We start from the raw sequence: 20580 nt of genomic DNA, 5'->3' as shown, positions 1-20580 counted from the left end.
ATAGGTTGCCAGTAAAAATGAAGCAGCTTGGAGAGCAGCAGAATAAAGCATATCGCTGGTGGAGTGTATTAAGCAGTGATGGGCGCTGGGTAAATACCCGGCGGGTAGGTATTTATAAAATGGGTATTTATCCGGGTATTTACCCCGGCCCAGGATAAATACCAAAGCAGTACATATAAAAGTGATACAAGTAAAAATATAACAGATTCGGAAAAAAATATAGAGGAAGATGATGAAATGGGCGTTGAAGACGAGGAATTGTCAGCGATCGAAGACGTATTATAATCAAGCAACCACTGCTCATTCTTCATTCTTGCGACGATGATCCGCCCAGTTTCACGTCAGTTTTGCCACAATGTTGACCATATCATTTACGCCAGATCCTCTTCGTAGGTTTTCATTTCGTATGTAGTCCCTCAGGGTTACATCCAGCATCGACCTCTACAGCTGTCTTTGTGTTACTTTGAGCCTCCTGGTAATGGCCACCGTTAATGTTAAAGTTTCGGAACCGTATGTCATAACCAAAGGAGGAAGGATTGATTGAAAGCCTTTCTTTTCAAATATACAGAAATATCGCTTATGAATCTCGTAACCATCGAACTATACCGCTCTCGATACACGAACCTCATGGCTAAGATATACATAACTATCAACTCTCTCAGTCTCATTATCCCCAATGTTGATATTAAAGCTGAGAACAAGATTTGTCATAAATTTCTCTACGTTGGTCTTTAGCCCGACTTTTGCACACCTCCTGTAAGTCGTTCAGCATCAGTTTCATCTCTCCAAGGCTATCCGAAATAAGGACTATATCGTTCGCGTAGCGCAAATTACTTAGGTATTGTCATCAATTTGGGTTCAACATTGTATCGCCTTGTCTTACCCCACGCCCAATGGGTATTCGGTCAGTACTTACATGCAATTTTACCGTCATTGTAGCATTCTTGTAAATGTTATAAATAGGTTTGGTGTATCGATAATCGACTCTGCATTCTTAAAGTATTTGCAAAACTGCCATCAACTCAATTTAAATCAAATTTTATAAATACCTCTAAATACCCATCTTGGGTAAATACCCCCGGGTATATATCCAGGAAATTTTCCCTTTAAAATAAATACCCGAGTATTTAACAACACTGGTATTAAGGCGCGTTCCACCCCCTTAACCACGAACGTCGTACGAAAAGTATTGGATGTTTAAGACTTGAAATTGTTCAGTTATTCAAGAACTTTCTCGGTAAATAAACTGACAGACCGCACATTTCGTTTGTTTCGTACATCCGTAATAAAATCGGTCGATATCGAGTTTCCTACAAACATACACCTGTTTGTGTTGCATCTTTCTGTTGAAGTATCTGTTTTGAAAGATAGATCTCAAAGAATAGTATTAAAAGCAAAATACACCTCGATTTTCAATTTTAATCTTGAAAATATAAACACTATTTGCAACTGATGGTACTGAAATAGTAATATTTAGGATAATTGCTATAAAATCGATATGATTAAATTTAACGTTACAAAAGATGGCTGGCCTTAATTGAATTATAATTAGCGCGAACATTGAATACGTGCGCTGTTCAGGTTCAGAATAAAGGAAATAGTAATAATTTTTGATTTTATTAGGTAGCAAGTTAATTTACACTTTAATCATTTTAGGAAATATTAAATAATTTTCATTACCTAATAGTAACTGACAGAAAAATTGGGAAATAACACTTTATTAGAATTAATAATTACAGTTAGCAAATGCACATTATATATGTAGAAATATTATGACTACATAATTAGATACTCATCAATTGGGCACTAATTACACTTATGTAATGTGTTTATCATAAGAGTAAGTTTCCATTATAACAACATATTGTTATGATCAATCACTTTGTCGGAAATGTGACCGAAACACAGCTTAAGTGGCTTTACATTTATACAACCATGTTGACCATTTCACCAATACCTTCAATTTCAGTTTTTAAAACATCACCACATTTAAGGAATCTTGGTGGATTCGTATGACTAGCAACGCCTTGTGGAGTTCCCGTTAAAATAACGTCCCCCGGCAACAAAGTCATCAATTTGGATAGATACGAAATTAAATAATCGATTTTGAAAATAAGATCCGCGGTAGTGCCATCTTGCTTAAGCTGACCATTCAATAAACATTTAATTTGCAATTCATTTGTGTCTACTTCGTCTTTAGAAATAATTGCAGGTCCCAAGGGGCAAAATGTGTCCATGGATTTACCCAAAACAAATTGTCCCCCATTTATGGTATTCCAATCGCGAGCGGTGATATCTTGAGCCAAGGTGTATCCAAAAATGTAATTGTCAGCGTCTTGTACCGTTACATTCTTACAGGGTGCACCAATGATAACGGCTAATTCAGCTTCCCAATCAACTTCTGCGCTCACAGAGGGAATGTTTATTGTATCATTCGGTCCGATAATGGTCGATGGATATTTACTGAAAATTACCGGTCGTTGTGGTATGGGGATTTTCGAAGCTTGGCAGTAACCTTGATAATTTGCACCGGCACAAATTATTTTGTCAGGATTTGTAATTGGCGGTAATAAATGGGCGTTGTATTTAGAATCAACATTTTCTTCTTCTTTGTATAGCCCCAAAGCTATTTGCATAAATTCTGGAATTTCAAGACATTTAATCAGAGTATTTGGCAATCCGCTAGCTGTAAGGTTTAAGATATCTCCATTAGGTTCAGGTTGGATTCCCACGTTTTTGGTTTGATCGGATAATCTATAAAATTGCACGAAACGAAATTCGTTCGAACTTGTTTTGCTAAATAATCTTATTGAATATAGAGATAATGAAAGTGTACGTGAGATTTTGAAGCTTAGCATTTTCTAAATGGGTTTATGCACGTATGAAGAAATTTTGATGATGACAGATTAAATGACAGAAAAATTGAATGAGTAAAAGGTATCTTTTATTATTTTTTTGTACGTTTTTAAATAATAAGAATTAAAATAAAACATTTATTCTTTGGGAAACATTTAATATAAAAAATAATAGGGGTACATATTTTTCATCCTAAAACCGCAAAATTATCGATGAACACTTCTTTTTTATTTCTCCGCTCCGCGAAACCAAATCAAATAATCAACTTGAAAGAGAGGGGGAAACCTACATCCTAATCTAACTAAATCTTTTATTGTATTAATAGTAATATATACAATACACGAAAAAAATTAAATTAATAATATTTGACCTTTTTATTTTATTTACATTTATACGAATATTCAGTCAGTTACCAAATTAATAAAAACACGAAAAAGAAAATGTAAAAACCACTATTACAGTTCAACAGTCATTTTGTGGTATGTCTAGCCCACGCGGTTCGCTGAACTTGCGACATCAGCTCGCTTCTGTTGGGCACTTTTTCGCTAGTCGACCTCGTGATGGTCGGCACATTCGGTCTATAGTCTTCTAATCTCATCTGCGACATCATATTTGTGGCTTCATCCGCTGATGGAACTGGAACGATTACGCGAACTCGCCCATCGGTATCGGTCGTAGTCAACGTCCCCATTTGAGACAAAGGTTTAATAAATTGAGGTTCACCACTTCGCTCGGTTTTCGGCGACAAATTTCTTTGCGGCGATTGACGTTGTTGAGGACCACCTTGTACTTGCAAATGTTGGCTATTTTGTTGAGGAATCTGATTTAAACTTTGATTCGATTGATAATTTTGATTACAGTAATTCTGGCTTTGTAAATTCTGTTGTGCTTGATACACTTGATGTATATTTTGTAACGAATCGTTTTTCGATGGCGATATTCTGCTGTCCATAATCGGACTGGTCGAATAGGAATGTCTAACAGCTAATGGAGAAGGTGGTAACCTTTTTTGAGGCGGTGGTTGTAACGTGTAATTATTGTTAACCATTCCTTGTCCGTAAAGATTCGATAGGAATGGTAACGGTTGGTTCATATAATTATATTGTGGCGGGGTGTACCCACAAAGAGTTTGTAATCTTTGTAATAGCTGCGTTTCAAGGGAAAAATCTTGCATGGGGAAATTGAAAAGATTATTTTGCGGGTTGAATGATGTTCTTAATGGAGAAGATGGTAAACGAGACGTCACCATTGGATTTTCGATTAAATCGTGTGGATTTAACCCGAGAGCTTGAAGAACCGTGTGATCTAACGCAGAATGATCTTGATGTTCAGGAGAATTGTTGAATGATTGCTGTTAATAAATAAAAATATTAATCACTTTTAATTCATAAAGGATATATTATTAATTTAAGCAGCTATTACCTAGCTAGTTGTTGGCGGTGACATTTTCTTGTTATTGTTATTTCCACTATGCAAGGCCTGCACACAACACGATCAAACAAATCACGTCAATTCACGTCAAACAATCACATTACACTAATAACGAACATAATTTTTCATGCACTGAGAATAAAATAAAGATATAAAATAAAAAGGAAAAAAATCGTTATTATAAATTCAAGCAACAAAAATAAAAAAATTAAAATTTGTTTAATTTATTCTAAATGTAGATTTACCTGTGGCATAGCGACATGTGGAGAGTTCGATTGTTGACCTGGCACTTTTTCACCTCCTTGTAAATGAGCCACCAACGCTGCTATATGATCCAGAAGTTCTCGATTATGCACTAGGAGTTGATGCGTTCTGGATTGAGCTTCCATTCGTGCACTCTAAAATATTGAAAATCATCAATAACTGTTATGTATGAAAAATAAAATTGGAATTAATGACATTTGAAGTGTTAGGATTGAAATGTATTGTATATTGGAGATTGAGAGTTACTAATCGAATAATTTCCCTCCATGCTGCTGCCACAAATTGTAAACGTTAAACGTCTATAGACAAAAATATATATTAGAGTTACGCTAGTATAGTTATGATGCTAGAGAGACATTGATACTAAACATTTTCCCACAACGTAGGGTCCTAACCACTAGACGATCACGGCCTGCATTTGCATATAGAGAAAGTGGCTAGAACAACCATTTACAGATTTAAGCAATATGCTCAAAACTGTTCCGACATGTCCTACCAATGGGCTGCGGAAGACATTATAAGCACTGATACTGTGCTATCAATGCCGTCAGATTTGGCGGTATCACTATCAGTGATTAATGCTCAATACCAGATTGTACTGCCTGAGCGGCAGTCCTGGATCGAAAATGAAAATTCTCTGGTTCGGGCAGACATTTGCTTGTACACAGATGGATCAAAAACGCCTGAAGGGGTAGGAGCAGGAGTATACTGCCAGACACCTCGAATTAAGCAAGCCTACAGCCTGGGTACGTACTGTACTGTATTCCAGGCGGAAGTATTTGCTATTGACATGGGTGCTAAAATCCTTCTTGAAAGAGGGGTGAAGAACATGACAGTACGAATTTTCTCAGACAGTCAAGCCGCTCTCCAGGCGCTGCAAGCCGTGAAAACGGTATCGGCTCTGGTTAATGATTGTAAAAGAACATTAAACACACTGAGTTGTGATAACAGAGTCTCTCTGATCTGGGTTCCGGGTCACTCTGGGGTTGCTGGCAATGAAGCGGCAGATAAGCTAGCACGAGATGGCAACGCTGAAGCGTTTGTGGGCCGGAACCAGCAGTTGGTGTATCATTTGCGATGGCCAAATATAGGATTGGACTGTGGGCTGAAGAGAGACTTAGCCTACTGTGGACCAGTTCTCCTGGAATGAGACATGCTAAGGTGTTTATTAACATTGCCACTGTCTAACCCGGGAATATTTTAGGACTTGCCCGTAGTAGCATAAAAGTTCTAATGGGTGTTTTTACTGGGCACTGCCGATTAAAAGCACACCTCAACTTGTTGGGTTTAGCCGACGATGTTGAATGCCGACTATGTGCGGAGGAAGCAGAGACGGTTCAGCATGTTTTATGCCACTGCCCTGCCGTTAACCGTATCAGATTCTCGATTTTTGGGTGGCAGTTTATCTCCTCAAAAGATCTGAATGACCTTTCGTCGAGCAAGGTATTAATGTTCGAGCATTGGACTGCACGGTGAAATTTGATAACGATATCTATCGGGGTACAATAGATCCTTAGGGTCGCGGTGCAAGGTTGGTTGGTCCGCCTACTCGATATGTATTCTATGTAATGTAATGTAAACATTTTCCCAAGAATCAAAAGTTTTCAATCAGTACATAAGCTTGAAATCGTTCGATATCAAAAATACCCTGTAGCAATATATTCTGCCATAAAATTTTTTAATCATTTCCTACACGGAAACAATTTTACAGTTTTCACCGACCACAAACCTATAACTACGGCAATATTTTCATCAACAGAAAAAACACCAAGACAAACCAGGTACCTAAATTACATAACACAATATACATCCGATGTGAGATACATTAAGGGAAATTCCAATATTGTTGCAGACGCTTTGTCCAGGACAAATATTGAATCCCTAAATTCTCAGTACCCCGACACACTTACACTTTACAAAGCTCAAGTCACAGATATCGAATTGTCGAACCTACTACATAAACAATTTTCTCATACTGTACAGAGTTGGCAAAGATTTTCAATCCAGATATGATTATATAGATATAATTTGAAGGTGTTTTTAAGTAAAAGATATACTACAAGAAGATGTTTTGGTACATGAGATGTTTCATGTAGAGAGATTGCAGATATTTTCAACCATACCTATGAACCAGGATGTGTTTTTAGGCTACAGGTAAACCACAACTACAGGAAATGCTCCATGCAGAGATATGTCAGACATCTTTAACTATGCTTGTAAACCACAAAGAGAGGTGTCAGAAAGTTCAAACCATACTTATGGAGCTGGTGGCATTTTTAGCCTACAGATGAATCACAAAAAGAGATGTCAGTGATTTATAAAGTGATCTTTATAACCTTACAACGTTGGAAAAGCTTTAGTATTAAAATTCAACCCTGTGGACAAATGTAAAAGACTTCAAAGTATCTCTACGGATCTGTATTATGTGTTAGGTTGAAGATGAACCATGAAGCATGATGCTAAAGATGTTTTGACACTTGAGATGCTCTATATTAAAAGATGTCAAAAATTATCAACGCTGTCTGTGTATATGTATGCAGGGTGTCTCAGCGAGACCGGTCATTAGACGTTTCTGGGGTTCTGGCGAAAATAAAAATTTGAGAATTCAGACTTAAGTATTATCAATTACGATCTCATCGACTAAAATATTTTCAGATTTCTTGCACTTCCGGTATAAGCGGAAGTCGTCACCTACTTTATTTTTTTAAATGGAACACCCTGTATATTTTTACATATTTGGCTTTGTCTGTTTTCAGGGTTTATAAATAACTTTACTTTTTGCAATTTGATACGGCCGTTCTCGAGTTATTCGAATTTTTCTAGAAAAATCTGCTCCAGCAGATATTTGTTCAAAAAATCAGAGAACACTCGATTTTTGGGATATCAATTTAGGATTCAGAATATGCTTAAACAACATGATGGAGTATGATTTGGTGTCGAGAACGGTTATCTAGAACGTTTGGTTACTTTACTATGGCACGTTAACTTTTCAAAATTTGGAAGTACCATAACTTCATTTTTTTAAATGGCACCCCCCATATTTTATTACTTAGTCGTCTTCGGCGTCTCATTCTACATGTTTTATATCGCATATGTCCCATACCTAACATTAATAGTTTAGGAGATAATTAGGGTTTTTTGAAAAATGCACACATATCATATGGATATTTAGTCTAGTTTGCCATGAAAAACAAGCCTTCTCAATGAGTTCTTGTCAAAGACTCACTTGTTTACGTCACTTGACGCATGTGAGCAAATAATTATCTGTTATGTCCCTTAATATTAGTACTGAAAAGAGTTAAAATCGATAACAATAACGAAAGTAATATTTACACAAATCAAGAAATTCTTAATTTATTTTTTATTCATAAAAAGCGCGACAAAGTTCGTAGTATGATTCCCAGATCTTCTTTGGCAGCTCGAATTGAGGTGTTGGAACTGGGCTCGAAATAAGCCAAGGCATTCACCTCTTCCGTTGCATTATCTACTACATTTTTTGGTCAGTTTAACACGTGATTAATTCGTCCAAAATGCAAAAAATTTGCTTCTATTCTTTTAAATTTATCTTTTGTCATCGGTGGTAAATGCGGATAATTTTCATTAAACATTCTGCAAGTTCTACTAAGAACTTTGTCGCACTTTTTGTGCACAAAAAATAAATTATGGATTTCTTTATTTGTATAAACATTATTTACGTTATTAATATCCATTTTAACTGGTTTTAGACTCACAAGCATCAAACAACATAAATCAGACTTTGACGTTTGTCAATAAGTCATTAAACATTTGTTTTCCATGGCACACTAGGTTAATATCGATATGATATGTGAGCATTTTTCAAAAAACCCTAATTATTTCTTAAACTATTAATGTTAGGCATAGGACATATGGAGTAGAAAAGATGTAAAATGAGACGCCGAAGACGACTAAGTAATAAAATATGGGGGGTGCCATTTAAAAAAATGAAGTTATGGTGCTTCCAAATTTCGAAAAGTTAACGTGTCATAGTAAAGTGACCAAACGATCTAGACAGCCGTTCTTGGCACCAAAACATACTCCATCATGTTGTTTAAGCATGTTCTGAATCCTAAATTGCTATGTCAAAAATCGAGTGTTCTATGATTTTTTGAACAAATGTCCGCTGGAGCAGATTTTTCTAGAAAAATTCGATTAACTCGAGAACGGCCGAATCAAATTGCAAAAAGTAAAGTTATTTATAAACCTTCAAAACAGACAAATCCAAATATGTAAAAATATACAGGGTGTTCCATTTAAAAAAATAAAGTAGGTGGCGACTTCCGGTATAACCAGAAGTGCTAGAAAACTGAAAATATTTTAGACGAAGAGAACGTAATTGATAATACTTAAGTTTGAATTCTCAATTTTTTATTTAGGCCAGAACACCAGAAACGTCTAATGACCGGTCTCGCTGAGACACCCTGTGTGCTTTGACGTTTTATATTGCCCTTTATAAAATCATTTATAGTTTTGGAAAACTTTAGAAAGACTTAATGATGGACTGATGAAAATGAAATCTATTTTGCTTTTGGTTATTATTAAATTGTGATTATTATTAATTGAATATTATTAACAACGTTTATTGATGAAGAAACCTATTCTTCTCAAGAATTGTAGATACAAAAAAAAATGTTTGAGATCTTTATTTTAAATCAATATTTCATTGATGAGTCACTCGATTTCATTTCAATTACTGAAATTCAGTTTGAAACCCTTACAGAGAAACTAATCAGGAGCTTAACAACTTCAACACGTGGGTTTGGGGACAAGGGTTTAATTGAAATTTCTCTAAACGGGTGTTAGTGTTGTATAACTTGAAGTCTTGTAGGTGTTAGATATAATCCCGCGTTTAATTATTTTCTTAGCTATTATTAAACTTAATTTCTAATTTTAAATGACTCAAGATTATAATTTATTAAATTATAACAAACCTGTTCGGCCGCTAGTTGTTCCCTAGTTAATTGTAACTGAGCCATAGCAGCTTGAGTTTGTTGACTTTGCTGTTCTAATTGTTCTCTTAACAGCTGGATTTCGTGTTGGGCCGATATCGCATTTCCCGTTGAATTTAAATTTGTTCCACCGCCGAGTAAATTATCGTTGTGAGGATTCGAAAATGTATCCATTGGCGATTTTCTTTGGAACAGGTTAACATTACTGTTATTATGGCTGTTAGCGTTACTATTTGCTAACGTGTTATTCGCACTATTATTCACTGACGTGTTATTACTGCTGTTGTTATTTAAAGTTGGAACTGACAATAAATCCACATGGTATTGTCTGTTATTGGTGTCCATACCGTTCATATCTTTATTGGCGTTGTGTTCATCTGGCAACGAAGCTTTGTCGCTAGCACCTTCGGACATTAAATCTAAAATTAAATAAGAAACAATTAATAATTTTTATTACTTAGTAATTAAATTTGGGTTTATATATTAATTAAAGTGAGTTAAATTCGTTTTGGCTTTTTGTATACACGTGTCAAGAAAGATTGTTTTAGAAATTACGTTTGAATCATGAATCATTTCCAAGTTAAAAGACACTATTTCTATTTTATTTTATTTTAATTTCATGTTTAAAAGTTTGTCCAACTAAATAAATACGCGTATTGAGCCGATTAAAAGTAGCGCGCGAAAACCAAAACTACAAAACCAACGCGTTGCGAGAATTTTGGTAAACTGCGAGTACGTCAAGGATTTTATTCGGATTATTCTACTCTGCCATAATCTGAAGCGTTGACGTCAAATCGCATGTATGTAATTTCGGTGAGCATTATTACGCGAATAGAAGCGTACTATTAATAAATACAGTTTATACAACAAAGAAGAATTCTATTTTATAAATTTATAAAACGGAACATAAAAACTTGAAATAAAATAACTCCGCACATTCAATTAACACCAGATTAATTTTGAGAGAAAGAAAAGGAACATCTTCACGCCACAAATCAACAACAAAATTTACCAACTGTGTGGGGATTGGACTAAGGAGGAGGTTTGAAAGCTCATTTCCTCTACCAGCGAGCAAAATTGGGGTTATCCGATGAAGATTCACAGTGAATTTAGCGGCGACCGCAAGAGGTCGACTTTCTCTATATTTAGAATTCGCCGGCATATTTAGCTCCTAGTTACCAACTTGTCTCAGCTGAAGAGAAATTACAAAATGTACAAAAAAAACAAGATTAAAAATAAAATGAAAAACCTGAAGAACATCTGCAACTTATTTAAGACTGGATCTGATGTCGTCGTCGACTGGAGCTATGTTTAGGAGATAATTGGGGTGGAATGGGGAATAAAGAATGTCCAGAAACTGTGTCAACTTTTTCTTTTTGAAAACGTAATAAGGTTTATTTCTTTCTTTCATACACTGAATTTCACTTCAAATACAAAAATATACAGGGTGTCTCAGCGAGACCGGTCATTAGACGTTTCTGGGGTTCTGGCCAAACAAAAAATTTGAGAATGCAGACTTAAGTATTATCAATTACGTTCTCTTCATCTAAAATATTTTCAGATTTCTAGCACTTCCGGTTATACCGGAAGTCGCCACCTACTTTATTTTTTTAAATGGAACACCCTGTATATTTTTACATATTTGGATTTGTTTGTTTTGAAGGTTTATAAATAACTTTACTTTTTGCAATTTGAACCAGCAATTCTCGAGTTATTCGAATTTTTCTAGAAAAATTTGCTCCAGCGGACATTTTTTCAAAAAATCATAGAACACTCAATTTTTGAGATATCAATTTAGGATTCAGAACATGCTTAAACAACATGATGGAGTATGTTTTGGTGCCGAGAACGGCTGTCTAGACCGTTTGGTCACTTTACTATGATACGTTAACTTTTCGAAATTTGGAAGCACCATAACTTAATTTTTTTAAATGGCACCCCCCATATTTTATTACTTAGTCGTCTTCGGCGTCTCATTTTACATCTTTTATATTCCATATGTCCTATGCCTAACATTAATAGTTTGAGAAATAATTAGGGTTTTTTGAAAAATGCTCACATATCATATGGATATTAACCTAGTGTGCCATGGAAAACAAATGTTTAATGACTTATTGATAAACGTCAAAGTCTAATTTAGGTTGTTTGATGCTTGTGAGTCTAAAACCAGTTAAAATGGATATTAATAACGTAAATAATGTTTATACAAATGAAGAAATCCATAATTTATTTTTTGTGCACGAAAAGTGCGACAAAGTTCTTAGTATAACTTGCAGAATGTTTAACGAAAATTATCCGCATTTATCTCCGATGACAAAAGGTAAATTTAGAGGAATAGAAGCAAATTTTTTGCATTTTGGACGAATTAATCACGTGTTAAACTGACCAAAAAATGTAGTAGATAATGCAACGAAAGAGGTGAATACCTTGGCTTATTTCGAGCCCAGTCCCAACACCTCAATTCGAGCTGCCAAAGAAAATCTGGGAATCATACTACGAACTTTGTCGTGCTTTTCATGCAAAAAAAAATAAATTAAGAATTTCTTGATTTGTGTAAATATTACTTTCGTTATTGTTATCGATTTTAACTCGTTTCAGTACTAATATTAAGGGACATAACAGATAATTATTAGCTCACATGCATCAAATGACGTAAATAAATGAGTCTTTGGCAAGAACACATTGAGAAGGCTTGTTTTTCATGGCACACTAGGCTAAATATTCATATATGTGTGCATTTTTCAAAAAACCCTAATTATCTCCCAAACTATTAATATTAGGTATGGGCCATATGGGATATAAAAGATGTAGAATGAGACACCGAAGACGACTAAAAAATAAAATATGGGGGGTGCCATTTAAAAAAATGAAGTTATGGTACTTCCAAATTTTGAAAAGTTAACGTGCCATAGTAAAGTGATCAAACATTCTAGACCGCAGTTCTCGGCACCAAAACATACTCCATCATGTTGCTTAAGCATGTTCTCAATCCTAAATTGATAACCCAAAAATTGAATGTTTTCAGATTTTTTGAACAAATGTCTGCTGGAGCAGATTTTTCTATAAAAATTCGAATAACTCGAGAACGACCGAATCAAATTGCAAAAAGTAAAGTTATTTATAAACCTTGAAAACAGACAAATCCAAATATGTAAAAATATACAGGGTGTTCCATAATAAAAATAAAATAAAGTTGGTGGCGACTTCCGGTATAACCGGAAGTGCAAGAAATCTGAAAATATTTTAGACGAAGAGATCGTAATTGATAATACTTAAGTCTGAATTCTCAAATTTTTATTTTCGCCAGAACCCCAGAAACGTCTAATGACTGGTCTCGCTGAGACACCCTGTATATCCATAGAAACCAGGGCTATATAATTTGACATTATAGTAAAACCTCGATATAACGGATCAATACGGGTAACACAGTGTCCGTTATAGCTCGATAAAAATATACAACAATCTAGCGCTGAATAAAAAACAAAATTAGACTAACACTAGCGCCAGAACTAACACTAGACCTAGAACTAGCCGTCTTAAAAGGCGTGCGGCTAAATCCGAATGTGAGTTAGTTCTAGTTTTGCGTTCAATGGTTTCTGATATACAAGGTGATTCATTAGCTCTATGACAAACTTTGGCAGATGAAAGGTGATGCGATTCTAAGGAAAAAATGTTATATGAATATGGGTCAGATTCATTTTGGTTAAAGAGTTACAAGCCTTTGAAAATTTTACACAGTTTAATAGGCAAATGAAAATGTAACATAAAAAATAAGTTTAAAAATTACAAAAATTGTTCGGAATGTCCGCCTTCAGCTTGAATGCACGCTTCACATCGACGAAGTAAAGATTCTATCACACGATGTATGATATTTGGATCATTCCGTATGCTATTAGCTGCATCTTGAATTCTGTCCAGTAGTTGCTGACGGGTAGTAATTTCTACATGGTACACAAGCTGCTTCATGTGTCCCCAGAAATAATAATCCAGCGGATTTAGATCTGGGGATCGTGGTGGCCAGACTACTGGACCTCCATTGCCAATCCATTTGTTTGGAAAATGTTTATGTAACCAAGCGATGACTTCTCTTCCTCGATGTGGTGGTGCACCATCGTGTTAGTGGTACATCGTCGATAAAATCGAAAAGGTTATGTTCCAAGAAATTTCTGTACATATTTGCATTTAAGCGTTCATTTATCACCCATACAGGTAGCAAAGAATTGTTAAAAATGCCACCCCAAACGTTTACACTAAACCGTTGCTGAAATCTTCCTGGTCTAATTGCATGTGGATTTTGCAAGGACCACACATGTTCGTTATGATAATTATTTATGCCGTCCCTAGTGAAACACGCTTCATCAGACCACAGAACTTGGGAAATGAAGTTATTATTTTGAGCATGTTGCTGAATAATCCAGTTGCTCAGTATCTCCAGGATGTAATGCTTGAACATTTTGGCGATGAAACGGATGTAACATTTCTCGATTCAATACACGCCATACAAAACTTCATTTTGTACATTCACATCATGGGGACGAACAGAATGTAGTGGAGCGGGGTTACCTGTTTCTCTCAGTCTGCGAAATGATGCACTAAACACTGTATGGGCAGGTTGATGTCTATTTGGAAACCTACGAAGGTATTCTCTTGCTGCTTGCCGAGCGTTTCCGTTACAAAGCCCGTATACAAAAATAATATCTGCATATTCTTCAGTCGTAAATACATGCATTTTCGTTTTCGATCAAAACTCATTATGACAATTATAAACTTTGAAACACACAGAATAGAATAAATTGAAATGTTTGACATAAAGAACTCAGTTTTGTTATCACAGCCAACTCTGTATTTGTGTTTCATAATTATTGTTGCGATTGTTGCAAATCTTTACTTCGTCGATGTAAAGCGTGCATTCAAGCTGCGGACATTTCGAACAATTTTTGTAATTTTTAAACTTCTTTTTTATGTTACATTTTCATTTGCCTATTAAACTGTGTAAAATTTTCAAAGGCTTGTAACTCTTTAACCAAAATGAATCGGACCCATATTCATACAACATTTTTTCCTTAAGCCGTGTGTCCACTACCAAGTTTTCTTGCGGAAGTTGCTTCCAGAAGTTTTTGTCGTGTAAACACGTATTAGAAGTCGACTTCCAGAAGTCATGGCTTGCAGAAGTTACTTGCGGCAATTATGTGGAAACACGTGTTTGTTGCTTGCTGGAAGTAACTTGAACGACTTGCTGTGAACTACAAGTGTTTTGAAGACTTGCAGAAGAAGTCGGGTATACGTGAGTAAACGGTTTGTGGTATTCTCTTCTGTTTTCAGTTTTGTTTTGTGTTTTTTTTTTGAGTTCTTTTCAAAATTTATAAAAATGGACAAAAATAAATTCGTTTGGAGTAGTGAAAAAACACATTTGGTAATTGAAAAACAAGGAAGTTATCCTGAATTATGGGACACGTCCTCAAAAGACTATAAGAATAAAATTAAAAAACAAAATGCTTTAAAGGCAATAGCCAATGATATAGACGCACCCGAAGAAGAGGTCAAAAGGAAATTGCACAACCTCCGAACGCAGTTTGGTCAAGAAGTAAACAAAGAAAAGAAAAAAAAGTGGCCAAAGTGCTGATGATGTATATGTTAGCAAGTGGGAGTTTTATAATGACATGAAATACATGACGTCATCTCATGTACCCAAAGAAACTGAGGATAATTTGGTAAGAATAAGAAAATACGGATATATAATCGTTTTTCTTGTTTTTTTTTCTTACCTGTTGCCAAAAATCGAAGAGTAACTAAAAGCCGGTGTTTGGGAGGTATAGCCAATCTCATTTTAGTATCCTGCTTTTGAATACTTGTTTGAATTAAAGATAAAATGTATTCAAAATCATCATTAGACATTTTCAGGAAATTTTTCAGTTGCATGGAGTCTTCGGTCCGCAATTCTTCAAGTAATGTATTTTGGAAATTTAAATCTACGCGCCGCAGCACCCAATTTTTCACTTCTTTTTGTTTTTTTTTAATTTGTTTCTTTTTAATTAAATATGCTGCGATGGCAGCTGCCAATCTTATTTTGCCACAAGACATTTTTATACAGTCATTCGTAAAAAAAGCAAACTACTGCAAGCTGTACTCACATTGTGTGGAAACACGTCTGCAATTTCTTGCAGCAAGTTCGTCGTGATAACTTATACAAACTACTTCTGGAAGCAGACTTCCGTAAGTTTCGGTTTGAGTGGAAACACTTCAGCAAATACTTGCAGAAGTTCTTCCGCAAGTGACTTGCTAGTGGACACACGGCTTTAGAATCGCATCACCTTTCATCTGCCAAAGTTTGTCATAGAGCTAATGAATCACCCTGTATAGAGCTTCAAACTCAAAGAAATGTTTGTATGAAAATGATATTATTTTGACGGATTCTTCGACGGATTTCTCGGTAGATTTCTCGTAAACTGTAACATCGAAAATGTTCAAATTTACGATTATTCTGTAAAAATGTTGAAAGATTCTAAAAAAGTTATCCGCAATTTTCTACATCGAATGGTTCTTTAGATATCCATCTTCAAACATAGATAACTTTTTACTTAAATATTTATGAAAATTATGTAATAATATTGAAAGATTTTTATTAAACAATAGAAATAAATGTGAGGACAAAATAAAATAAATTCAGTAGATTAAAAACATTAATAATTCCATGAACACACCGGATGTTCATTAATCTACTATAATTTTACACTTCAATGCCAGTAATCCTCTCTGGAAATCAATCACACGGTAAATGGCGGGAGATCACATCAATTATATCGAGAAATTTGATCAACCAATTAATCTCCATAAATTCAATTTTAAATATTCAATTGCAGAGCAAAAATAATTCATTCGAATTGATACATAAATAAAAGAATGACAGCAACCATAACAAATCTTTTCTTTATGTACCTATAGAAATTTTTATTACATTTCTATTCTTTAGAATCTTTTATGATTCTTTTAGATTGAATAGAAACCACACAAACATTTTGACAAATTGAAAGTAAGTTCACATCTGCCGATGTCATCGAACTTTGCTGATGGTTCCCGTTCCCTTTTGCCACAAACTACTGAAAGGCTGTTATTCTGGGCCACGCACCGACGCCGCTTTGACGTCAATGGTACGTTTTAAGAACCGGTTGCAACACGCCGAGTGTGCAATATCTTTCAGGGGATCCGGATCCTGAAGACAAAAAAAAACTAAAGATGCCAGAGTCGAAAGCTAACACTTAATAACAATATTATCTTTAAATCTTCATTATGAAAAGGTTTGTTTGATAATTATCCTTGAAAAGATGCTAGATTTCACCACAAACTTCCTTTACAACGCTTTTGTGTTTTATTTCGAGCAATTTCCTTTTGGCCGACATTCACTCGAACAAATAATCAACCCCCCACGATGTTCCTGTTTCCTACTTATACGTATCGATTCACAGAATCGTTTTTATCCAGTTTTAAGATAAATATGTTTTGTCGGTTTCAAGTTACTGTTAAATTTTTTGTTCCAGAATCGAAATAAACCATTAATCATTCCAAAATCACTGCCGATCAATTCGTTCTTTGATTGGTCGTTAAAAAGTCGGAATTCGTTTATTTTCCTCGCGTTTTACAGCTACTTCGTGACGGCGTCGTAGAAATTGTGCCCAGACGGAGAAACACTTGCCATTTAACGAGACCGTAAAGATCGGAATCCAAAATCGGAAAATTAAAAAAAAAGATTCTAAATACAAAGGATTATTAACATTCGGTTTGAATTATTTTCACGTCTAGAAATGTTAGTCCAGAAAGAGAAATTCTTAAATTAATAAACATTCGATAATTCTCAAATACACGTTTTCCGCATATTTTAAATCACCGTTTTATAGTCTATTATTTCAGCGGTAATTTATTATTCTTCGCGGTATGAATCTATTCTAAACTACTTTTACTTGTGTGTATATTTATGTTATCATAAAATTAGGAGCGTTGATATTTGGGCACAAAAGAGAAAATAAACATTTTGAAATGTTTTAATCGATATCTTGTTACTCACCTATCTCAAGTTTGCCCCAAGATAATCCGACAACCGATTTCGATGAACAATATCAATTCATTCAAAAACTTAATCGATGGCCAATAAACGTAGAAAGTGGAAATGCCAAATTCGAAATCACACATAAAAACATTAAAAAAATAACGCAAAAATGATCTACTCGATTATCAAGATCTATACGTCATTCGATTCGCCATAATTTCGTCTATCAAAATCACAAAATACCCAAAAATTAATTAAGTTAGTCTAATTAGTTAATCTACCCAGGATTTGGAATGTTTTAGCAAAAAGTTTTAGTATAAAAGTTGAAGCAAATTTTATTTGTAACAATGTTGCCCTCTTTCACATTTGCTCTCTCTAAATATCGAGAAAAATTTTAAAAGAAAATTAGATGATATTGTATATAGTTTTATACAGGGTGTCCCGTTAAGCGTACGGAGAGGCTGTATCTCTAGAACGGTAAGGCCTAGAGGTTTGGGAAAAAAATCCTTATAAGCAAAGTGACCAAGAGAAATAGCTGGAAATTATTTTAAAGTTCGTAATTCGACCGCTAGGGGGCGTAACTGCCATTGAGAAACATAAAGTTCCCGTTATCTCAGAAACTTAGACGATGAGCTATAACTTTGACAACATCATTTAATAGCTTGGATAATACCGCATCGCTTTTGTTTTGCGATATTTCTCATATCTGTCATAATAGGGAAAGGGGAGGCCAATGCGTTTTCATATGTTTACATTTTAATATCTCCTAGACCATTCAACCGATTTGAATGTTTTCGGTGTTGTTTGAAAGACCATTTTATGCTCTTTTTAAAGTTATTTTCAGTAAGACCGTCTGCTTTAAAACAAATGAGCTAGAGGACGTCATCTGCAGCGATTACATATTTTTGTGATTTTTGAAGAAAAGTTAAATGGAACGATACTATTTACTTCACAGACCCTTAGTCACCTTAAAATTTGCTAAATTTTAGTGAAAACCGCATCTTGATATCGCCACCCGTTCTCGAGTTATAAAAGAAAATATTAAAAACTCGAGTGCCATCAATCCGATCCAGTTACCTCATCGAGAAAAACAAATCACATAACCATGGTAACTGTAAACATGTCATTTACCAACGCAGAAGCGTACGATGGAGCGTATGATGATTTACTTTCAATGTTTCGAATACGATGCAACTGCATGGCAAAAATGAGCAATGCAATTACGACAAAGAATGACATTTTTCTCTAGAAGTGTTTTTAAGATTGAATTAGCGATTACGGAAAACTGGCAATGTGTAGCCCATTCAGACATCTCTATGAATTCGTAAATCATATTGGTGCGCAATGTGATCCCACATAATCTGGGAACTCCGAAAACAATTGTCCACAAGAGTTCTCAAGAGAATAATATCTCCACCACGTTGTTACATCAGGCCTTAACAGATACCGATTATGATAACAGATTGAACTATTACCATTGACTTTTAAATATGATTTGGGCAAATCCAAACCTTTTATCACAAATGCTATGGATGCATGAAGCATCTGTCCACAAGCTCGTGTAAACTTGCATAATATGCATTCTTGGTTCGAGCAAAACCCACATTGCTTTTACCCCTTTATCTATTGGGTAGACTAAACGACCTGACTTTTCAAGAAAAACCAATAACCAGGAAAAATATGACAAAACACTAAATACCAGTAGAAACGTGTCCAGGGCCGAGACTTAAGCAGCGCTTTTTTTTCGTCGAAACTAGATTGAATAAATGCATAAATTTAAGTTATTCTAAGTGTTTTGGTTTATTTTGTTTTATTATCATTGTTGATGTCTCATTGATCCGTTGGCTTTTCAACACGCCTCAAAAGTAGTTTTGAAGCAGTTCTAAGCTTGGATAAAGTGTGAAGGAAGGTTCTAGATAAAAAAATGTTTGTTCTCTCTTATTTGTTTCCTAAGGTAACTTGATCCGATTAAGATATACGAATTTTTAACATTTTCTTTTATAATTCGAGAATGGATAGAGACATCGAGATGCGGTTTTCACTAATATTTAGCAAATTTTATGATGATTAACGGTCTGTGAAGGAAATAGTACCGTTCCATTTAACTTTTTTTCAAAAATCATAAAAATATGTAACCGCTGCAGATAACGCCCTCTAGCTTATTTGTTTCAAACCAAGCGGTCTTACTGAAAATATCTTTTAAAAGAGCATGAAATGCTCTTTCAAACAAGACCAAAAATATTCAAATCGGTTGAATGGTCCAGGAGATATTAAAATGTAAACATTTGAAAACGCATTGGCCTCCCCCTCCCTTATTATGACAGATATGAGAAATATCGCAAAACAAAAGCGATGCGGTATTATCCAAGCTACTAAATGATGTTGTCAACGTTATAGCATATCGTCTAACTTTCTGGGATAGCGGGAATTTTATGTTTCTCCATGGCAGTTACGCCCCCTAGCGGTCGAATTACGAACTTCAAAATAATTTGCCCACTTTGCTTATAAGGATTTTTTTCCCAAACCTCTAGGCCTTACCGTTCTAGAGATACAGCCGCTCCGTACGCTTAACGGGACACCCTGTATACTGGTGTTGGTGATGTACGGGATTCGGCGCATTTTAGAAAAACGGTTTTACTGTAAAAGTTGTAGCTAACTTTATTCTTAACAATGTTGCTCTTTTGCACTTTTGCTCTTAGATGTACAAGTATCGAGAAAAAATCGAATAGGTGAAAATTACATAAAATCGTAACCTAATTGGGGGTTAGATAAATTGAAGGCTAACTTCGCATAGGTTTGTTACTCACCTCTTTTTGGTTTATCAGCCGTTAAGTCGCTTAATCCATCATCTTGAGTACAAGTGTCTTGCTCGTCATAATCGTTTTCATTTTCCGGCGCTGTTATTGCCATTTTGTGACAAACTTCGAAAGCTTGACCAACGGTTCTCACTATTCTCATTGCTTGACTCTGAAAATAAGAAAATAAAATTATTAGCGTCTACACAATTCGAAATTACTTTTT

General features: G+C 35.0%; 2 protein-coding genes across 6 annotated transcripts in view; both read right to left on the bottom strand.

Moving 5' to 3' along the window:
* Positions 1-20580, bottom strand: part of LOC111416510 (carboxyl-terminal PDZ ligand of neuronal nitric oxide synthase protein) — a 114900-nt gene that overhangs the window by 6554 nt on the left and 87766 nt on the right. For 4 of the 5 annotated variants that reach the window (XM_071201522.1, XM_071201524.1, XM_071201527.1 and 1 more), the window contains 4 exons: positions 20367-20526; positions 9501-9937; positions 4533-4685; positions 3153-4207 (listed from right to left, as the gene is read on the bottom strand). In XM_071201522.1, the coding sequence (XP_071057623.1) occupies positions 3326-4207; positions 4533-4685; positions 9501-9937; positions 20367-20526 (1632 nt within the window). In that variant the 3' untranslated portion in view covers positions 3153-3325. Of the gene's footprint in view, positions 1-3152; positions 4208-4532; positions 4686-9500; positions 9938-20366; positions 20527-20580 lie in introns of those variants that run through there. The other variant, XM_023048553.2, reaches the window with a different exon arrangement.
* LOC111416511 (oxaloacetate tautomerase fahd2, mitochondrial-like) lies at positions 1703-2933 on the bottom strand. Its single transcript, XM_023048554.2, has one exon. It carries the CDS (start codon positions 2856-2858, stop codon positions 1926-1928), a length of 933 nt encoding a protein of 310 aa, XP_022904322.1. The 5' UTR covers positions 2859-2933; the 3' UTR covers positions 1703-1925.

The sequence above is a fragment of the Onthophagus taurus genome, chromosome 1 (genome assembly GCF_036711975.1).
Source record: "Onthophagus taurus isolate NC chromosome 1, IU_Otau_3.0, whole genome shotgun sequence".
In the NCBI taxonomy this organism is placed as follows: Eukaryota; Metazoa; Arthropoda; class Insecta; order Coleoptera; family Scarabaeidae; genus Onthophagus; species Onthophagus taurus.
This window is presented reverse-complemented; position numbering and strand designations above follow the sequence as displayed.

What these genes read in the sequence shown, in the direction of transcription:
- LOC111416511 (XM_023048554.2), bottom strand. Translation starts at nt 2,858, where the DNA reads ATGCTAAGCTTCAAAATCTCACGTACACTTTCATTATCTCTATATTCA.